General features: G+C 54.5%; 1 protein-coding gene across 3 annotated transcripts in view; it reads left to right on the forward strand.

The window, feature by feature from the left end:
• The window catches only part of KSR2 (kinase suppressor of ras 2), a 436,616-nt gene extending 429,653 nt beyond the window's left edge, over positions 1 to 6,963 (forward strand). For 2 of the 3 annotated variants that reach the window (XM_040443767.1, XM_040443769.1), the window contains exons 19-20: positions 225 to 358; positions 5,940 to 6,963. In XM_040443767.1, the coding sequence (XP_040299701.1) occupies positions 225 to 358; positions 5,940 to 5,946 (141 nt within the window). In that variant the 3' untranslated portion in view covers positions 5,947 to 6,963. Of the gene's footprint in view, positions 1 to 224; positions 363 to 5,939 lie in introns of those variants that run through there. The other variant, XM_040443768.1, reaches the window with a different exon arrangement.
• Positions 6,964 to 8,122: the final 1,159 nt, after the last annotated feature.

Genomic DNA, 8,122 nt, shown 5'->3' on the forward strand with positions numbered 1-8,122 from the left:
AGATAGATAGATAGATAGATAGATAGATAGATAGATAGATAGATAGATAGAAATGCATGAATTGGGATGAGTGGTCGGATGGATAGATGAGTAGGTGAATGGATGGGTGGATGGTGATGGACGAATATGCAAGTGGGGCAAATGGGTAAACAAATGGACAGACCCAATGAGATGCCAAAGACATCATCGTTTATGTTAAATCACTACATGTTGGTTTCTTTTAGGACATTCTTCTCTTTTGCTGGGCCTTTGAACAAGAAGAAAGACCTACCTTCACTAAGCTCATGGACATGCTGGAGAAACTGCCAAAGCGAAACCGCCGCCTGTCTCACCCCGGACATTTCTGGAAGTCTGCAGAGTAAGTGTTCTCGCTTAGCATCTCTCCCCACTGCCTTTGTCCTCTGGCTTTTGCCACCTTTTTGCTTCTGCCTGCCATCTCCTTCCCATATACCCACCTCCCTCCCCCAGCCACCACCCTTCCCTACCAGGTTTCCATTCAGGGGAGTCTGCTCTGGGATTCGGGTCCTGGAGGCTGCCCTCCAGGGTCTTGGTCTTTGTGGCTACGTGGCTGCCTCGTTGTCTATGTCCTCCTAATGAAGGTTGATGCCCCAGTGAGTCTGAACATCATGTACAAGGCAATACCCTGAACCCACCCAGCCCCCTGTGTCAGGTACTCAAGCATGCTACTCTGGGGGGCCTGGCTTTCAGGAAATCTCCCCCCTGGGCCAGCAGCCGCTCCCCATCACGGCATCTCTCAGCTTCCAGAACTTTCTGTTGCATGAAGACAAGGGTTCTCAGCTTCTCCTTGCTGTAAGTGTCTCTCCGGCTTCCTCATTAGAGACTCTGTGCCCCTCCCCCTACATGTTCTTGGATGGAGATCAGTGGTTCTGAATGAGGCATCTCTCTGGGGGCCTCCTTCCCAGGCCCCAGCCTCAGCGATTTCTCCAGAAGGTGAGGGTGAGGCTGGCCCAGATGAGGCTGCCGAGGGGTCCCTGCTCCCCACTGCCCTGCCGTTCTAGGCACACGTGGTTGCACACACACATACATAGAAACTGAACCTGGAAACACGCCTCCGCACATGTGCATGCGCACGGGAGCACTCAGGTACACACACACGCCCGACACAGGAACATTACGTGAAAACACACCCAAACACACCCGGTACGCAAGCCCACACACGTGGGCGGACGCAGGCATACACACATACACGGTTAGGTTACGTGACACACGCATGCACACAGCAGCACTTCACCACCACACGCCTCCTCACCGACGTGCAAATGGAGGTACACGCGTCTCCAAACCCCCAGCTGCGGGCACAGGCACACCAGAGCGCTTGTCAACATCTCAGCACGGGACCCCGCGAGGATCCCCAAGGCAGCAAGCATCCTGTGGAACAGAGGCCCCGGGGGGGCCCTCAGCTACCCCTCCCCCCACCATTTGAGCCTGCTGTACCTGGAGGACAGGATCTCTTCTTCCCCCAGGGGCTCAGCCTTTTCCCAGACAATGAAGGCAGCACAGACTTCCCATGTCGGACAGACATGGATTGGAACCCCCGCTCCCCCGCCTCATCGCTGCGTGGCCTTGGGCATGTTCCTTGGCCTCTCTGAGCTGCAGCGTCAGCCTCCAAAGAAGGAGGGCGGTAAACGGCCTTAGCGGGGGCGCCGTGGCGATGCCGTCAGGTCGTGCGCTGGGGCGTTTGGTGCGGTGCCGCCCACGTTAGCAGGTGTTCTGTATACTTGAGCCGCCTTTGTCTGCCAGGAGCAAGAATTGAGTACAGGTTGAACATGAAAACGGAGGGAGGGAGGCTCTAACAAGTGAGGACTCTCTCCAGCTAACGGAGCTCAGGCAAGTCGGAGAACGAATGGCAGAGCTCTGGGTGGGTCCCAGGAGTGACCGGGTGTTACAGAACCCGAGTGTTGTTTGGGCCATCACCAGTGGCCTCTGCTTTCCGGGGGTCAAGGAGGAGAGGGCAGGAGTTAGCTGAACAGAGGGGCTTAAAGCTCCCTGGTTGGAGGGAGAGCAGAGGGCCTTCTTTTCTGTATTTTTCCATGCCGTTGGGCTGAGAAAACAGAGACCCTAGAGACCATGTGGTCTGGCAGGATGGGATTCTAGGATCAGTGAAATTTTCTCTTCACTCGCTTTTTTACTCCGTCTGGGTGTATTGAATACCTACTATGTGCTAGGCTCTATTGTAGAATGCAAATACAGTGGTGAACAAAACTAATAAGCCCCTGGCCTCATAGGGTTTACGTGCTAGAGCAGGCACAAGAAGCAGGTAAACATGTTTTAAAAAGGGTCATCATTCCAGATGGAGTTGTGTTGAAGGGTGGAAGGGAAGGGTCAGGAAATGCCCCTCAGAGGAGGTCCTGTTAAAACAAAGCCCGTGGGGCGCCTGGGTGGCTCAGTCAGTTGAGGGTCCGACTTCAGCTCAAGTCATGATCTCACGGTTTGTGAGTTTGAGCCCCGCGTCGGGCTCTGTGCTGACAGCTCGGAGCCTGGAGCCTGCTTCGGATTCTGTGTCTCCCTCTCTCTCTGCCCCTCCTCCACTCATGCTCTCTCTCTCTCTCTCTCTCTCTCTCTCTCTCTCTCTCTGTCAAAAATAAACATTAAAAAAAATTAAAAAAAAAAAAACAAAGCCCTTGAGGGGAAGCCAGGGCTCCACGTGGAAAATCTGAGCCCTCCAGCGGGAGTGAGCGTGCAGTGCTGGTAGAACAGAGAGGAAGTGGGTACGACCAGGCCGTGGTGAGTCGGAGGGAGAGAAATAGGAGGTGAGGTCCCAGGAGTGGTCAGAGGCCAGATCGGCATGGTAGGAGCTGGGTTTTTTTTTCAGAGGATGACAGAGCATCCTAGAAACTTCCTCAGAACCAGAAGACCCCCCCCCCCAAGAGGCCATGTGGTCCCAGACCTGCTCCCCCTAGGGTCATCCACTGAGTGAAGGTTGTCGGGGCAGGGGGAGGGGGGATGTGGAGGGCTTTTCCTTTGTGGAATAGCTGGCATTGGGTTTGGGGGTCCAGAGATCGGAGGGCAATTCCCACCTCTGTCCCTACTGACTTTGCTACTCTGTTTATTGCCTAGCGTGGCCATTTTCTTGGCCACATCATAACCCCTCAGGGAGAGGGAATATAAAAAGACACTATGAATCGAGACCTGAAAGGAACAGAAGTCCTCTTTGCTTCTCACTGTCAAAGTAGAAAAGTCCTGGGGATTACCTCCCCGGTGGATGCAAATGTGTGTGGTGTCTGTGCCCTATTCCTGCACCCGTGGCAGACATGGCTAATCTATCACAGCACAACCACCATCACTCAGCCCTTCTGCTAGCCACTTACTGAGCCAGTTACTCAGAATCAATGCACGGGATGCTTTCCTTGGCCATTCCAGATTAATCCAACCTTCTTTTACGTATGGAAGAACTATGAATCATGAAACTCAACCACATCCACAGGGGGTGTTGTTAACGAAGTTGGGAACGCAAGTCAGGCTCCAGCTCCCTAATCCGGAATTTTCTCTCCCCACAACATCAGCCCTTATGGTTCCCTTGGTCACACTCATCTGGCTTTGAGATGGTCACCCTGGTGGTGTAGTCAATGCTGGAGTCCTTCTAGAAGCCTCCTGGGTCAGCGTCAGATCGGCAGAGGGTTTGGCCAAAGGAGACTCAGGATCTGGGTCCTTTCCAGGCCTTTGTAATCCGTGGAGGGTACCAACCAGGAGGTCCCAGATGCAGCCAGCATGTTGCGCATACGAGCGGCTAACTCCAGGCTTACCTCTGGGGTCTTGGGTTTGCCCCTCCAGTGGGTCACGCTTGAGGAGCGGGGGCTTCCAGAATCCCAGTGTGCGTTAGTACATGGGGAACTAGAGGAAAGGCTGGGGACAAGCCTGCATTCCAGAGCGGTGCATCTCGAAATTTAATATGCGTCCACAACAGCCAGGGAATTTCTTAAAATGCAGATTCCCATTCTGTATGTCCGCAGTGAGGCCCAAGATCTTGTATTTTGAGCAAGCCCCAAGGTGATGCTGGTGTGGCTGGTCTGCGGACCACCCTTTGAGTAGCGAGGGTCCAGACCTTTGCTGCCCAATAGTGGCCACTCCCCTCATGTGGCCCTTGAACACTCATAATGTGGCAAGACGGGATGTCCTGTGAGTGTGTAAAATCCACACGAAATCTTGAAGACTCGGGATTAAAAAAAAAAAAAGTGTAATTTGTCCCATTACACATACAGGACTGGTGATAACGTTGAAATTACAGTGTTTGGGTATAGTGGGTTCAATAAAATACACTATTAAGTTCACCTTTTTTTTTTAACCTTTTAAAATATGACTAGAAGATTTACAACGACTTGGATGGTATTTCTTTTTTTAAAAAACAACTTTGTCGAGCCAGAGTCCACACGTCATATAATCCTCTCCCCTTAAAATATACAACTCAGTGCGTTTGGGTATATTACATTACTCGTTTTTAAAATTGTGGTAGGGTATATATCACATGGATTTGCCATTTTAGCCACTTTTAAGTGTACGATTCAGTGACATCGATTACATCCACAGCGTTGGGTAGCCGCCGCCGCCATCCCCAAAACCTTTTGTCCCCCTCCGAGCAGAAACTGTACCCCGTAAACAGTAACCCCCGATCCCTCTTCCTCCCGGCCCCCAGTAACCTCTCCCCTGCACCCTGTGCCTATGAACTCGCCTGCCCTAGGTAGTTCAGACAGGTGGAATAGTACAATATTTGTCCTTTTGTGTCTGGGGTCTTCCCTTAGCGTGTCTCCAAGGTTCGTCCACAGTGTGACGTGTATTGGAACGTCACTGCTTGTTACGGCTGAGCACCGTTCTGTTGGATGCACGGCCCGCGTGTTGTTTCTCTGTTCATCTGTTGGCGGGGACTCGTTTGTTTGCACCCTGGCTACTGTGAACAATGTTGCGGTAACAGTGGCGTGCATGTATCTGTTGGAGTCCCTGCTTCCGATTCTTTTCAGTAATGTTGTCGGTCCATCGCACATCATTGGTCTGGGTCATCACCTTGACCGCCAGCGAGATCTCTATCACCCGGGTACCGCTTATAAAACATTAGTAACAGGTACTGTGTTAGGCATTCTGTCTGCCTTATCTTGCTGACTCCTCAGAGCCCCCACCTAGGAGGCAAGCACTGTTACTGTTTTCCTCGTAAGACAACCGAAGCACAGAGAGGCCGAGTGCCTTCCCAGTGGTCACACAGCTAGTAAGGAGGAAAGCAGGCCTTGGAATCCAAGTTGGTCTGAACCCTAAACCCATGATATTAACTCCTCTGCTGCCTTCTAGGTGCAGATTACCTGAGTACCTTTAGGGTCCCTTTCCAGAATCGTGCTGGGAGAACGGGCATAACATCTGCCGTGCCTGCCCAGATCCTGGCTCGACAGTGGTCAGCAAAGCCTCTGCCCATAGCAGGAGTCTGTGGTGTGGGTCCTGGTCTCCCCTCCGCTTCCTGGATTTCCAGTCCTTCCCGAGCATGCTACACGTGCCACGAATGCAGGTGTTCCAGCACCACATGCCCTCAGCCCAGCCCCCACACTGGTGACCCTCCCTAGTCCAGAGGCTACCTGATCAAGTGGGAGGAGTTCTAGGTTCAAATCCTGACCCTGCGGCTTCCTGGCTGTGCACCCCTGGGCAAAACACTTAGCCTCTCTGGGCCTCCATTGTCTCATCTGTAAGAAGGGTACAAGGCGTGTATCTTGCAGGCTGTTCTCGGGTTTAAATGAGATCAGGTATTTGTGGCGCTTGGCACAGAACCCAGTACATAGTAGGACCTCAGTACAAATGGGTGTCCCTTCAGCTCTTCTTGCAGGGGACAGGAACAGCTCATCTCAGACCCCCTAGCCCGCCGAGAGGGTGCTCATGTACCAAAGATGACACTACTCTGTCCATGTGACCTCTTGCCTCTCTCTCTTCTTCTCTCCCCACTCCAGGCTGTGACCGTTGGACAAAGGGACAGCACTCAGCTGCCTCAGCCCCCGAGCCACCTCTCCTTCCCCGCTCTGCCCTCTGCCAGCTCAGGAGGCCAGAGGCTCACCATCAGAGGGTACCGACCCCGGCCGGCCTGGGAGCACTGCACGACCGAGGTCGGCAGCTTCCCCACTCCCCAGACCCGTGCCCTTTTGCCCGGGCAGGGTTGGGGACCCCTGAGCTAGGACTTACCAGGACCAGCCAGGGAGACGTGGAATTGATCCGTGAGGCCCCAGGGGCCACGTGGAGAAGAGAACTGGAGGCTGAATGCAGAGCGCCCCTGGGCCACGGAGACGAGGGCACGAGGCCTACGCGGGCAGGCTCGCAGGACCGGTCTGTGTGTACATGTGCGTCCCCGTGCACGATGCCGTTCGCTCTAGATCCCCTGTGACAAGCGAGAGCCAGGCCGCCCCGGCTCTGGAGCGCCCCTCTGCTGACTTGGTCCCTGGGCGGTGGGTTCCAGCTGTGCTGTCTGGAAAGATGGGGTGGGGTGGGGAGCTAAGCACCAGCTTCGTGGAGGCCTTGGGGCCCAGAGCTGGGCAGGGGGGCTAAACTGCTCCTGTGTAAACATCTGTTCCCCCAGGCCTGTCATGGGTCTCGGCCTCTTTGCATATGGCTCCGAAGTACACAGAACAGTCTTGTATGTCTTTTGAGCTCTGGGTCTCTCTGGGGTGTGGCTCCCATTTCTGCCGCCTTCGCCTGTTCTGGGAGAGCACCGTCCCTTTTGGCCTCCTTGCCCCCATGCTTCCCCCTGCCATTTGAAAAGCACAGTGGCTTCCTGGCCGAGATGACTTCTGGGGACTCCTTGCAGCTTGCCTTCGCCCACGACACCCCCCTGAAGCCTGGGCCCTGAGAACTGGGGGGCTGGGGAGGAAGTTCTAGGACATTCCTTCTCCCTCCTCCTGTTCTGGCATCTACACCAGCTAAGTTTGTCCACCACGGCGATGGACGTGGGTCCCTAATATATGTATGTTGGATTTCACGGCATATGCATGGCATCCTGTTTGCAAAGGATCCTCCCTTTTCACCCTTAATAAGTCCTGTTGGGGAGGCGGGGAAGGAGGCCGTAGACGTTCATTCTCAGCTCCAGCCTGGTGTGGAGCCCTGAGTGGTTTCCCCATGAGAGGTCTGCCTGCGCTCTCTCAGGGCCCATGCCTTCTATCCCTCCCTCTTGCTCCCTCCTGGGCTGGTGGCTTTTCCCAGCCACTCGGGACCACATGTTCTATAGGAAGGATCCAGGAAGCAGGTCGGGCGTGCAGAGTCCTGCGGGGGGCCTCGGTCCTATGTTCTTATGTTCCATCCCTTACGAGGGTATGTCTCCTGTTCCCAAAGCCCCTCTGACCTGGCACCAAAAGGACATCTGTCCCCCAGCAGGGCAGTGGCAGGGCAGCTGGCCAGCAGGCAGGATACCCAGGGTCAGCCCATAGCCTCTCCACACTCCCCGGGCACTTCCCAGGCTTGGTTTTCTTCTGGTCACTACCTTATCCCGATGGCCCCCTCTCAGAGAGGGGACCAAAGACTTCAAAAACCTTGCCTGAGTATAGATTCAGCATCCCACCTGATGTAAGGGGTATGTGCGGGTCTTCCCCACCTTGGGTGATTTCCAGACTGGTTCATGCTTGAGGGGCCAAGCCTGCTTCCAAACTGGGAAAAATGATGAGCTAGCCATGCTTCCCGAGACCCTGGCCAAGGGGAAAACCCTGAGCCTCCCAGGGGGCCTTCCTGAATGGACTCCCACCTGCAAAAGACCGGAGACTAAAGGCCCCCGTGTGGGCTGTTCCTAAGTGGATGGTCCTCTTCTTGGGGCTTCTGTAACTCTGTGGCTCTTGGCTCAACATTTGTGTATCTTAGGGTCGTTTTATACACACTGGCACAAATCCCAGCAAGCCACTCGGCAGACCAACCCCAGACATGGGTGTGAACCTGCCTGGGCTCTGCCCAGCGGCCCCTCCAAGGCCTGAAGTCCAACCCTGGCTTCTGTTTAATCCAACCAGGACTTTGGGGTCTGTGCACCCCAGTCTTTGTCATGGACCTGAGCGCAGGAAAGGAAATGAGGAAGGGAGGAAGCGGGCAGGACGCATCTACCCCGAAGCCAAAATGCTCACCAGGACGGCAACTGGCTCCTTCTTTCTGCTCTCATTTCCAG

Source organism: Herpailurus yagouaroundi, unplaced genomic scaffold (genome assembly GCF_014898765.1).
Source record: "Herpailurus yagouaroundi ecotype Mexico unplaced genomic scaffold, PumYag 191, whole genome shotgun sequence".
NCBI lineage: Eukaryota > Metazoa > Chordata > Mammalia > Carnivora > Felidae > Herpailurus > Herpailurus yagouaroundi.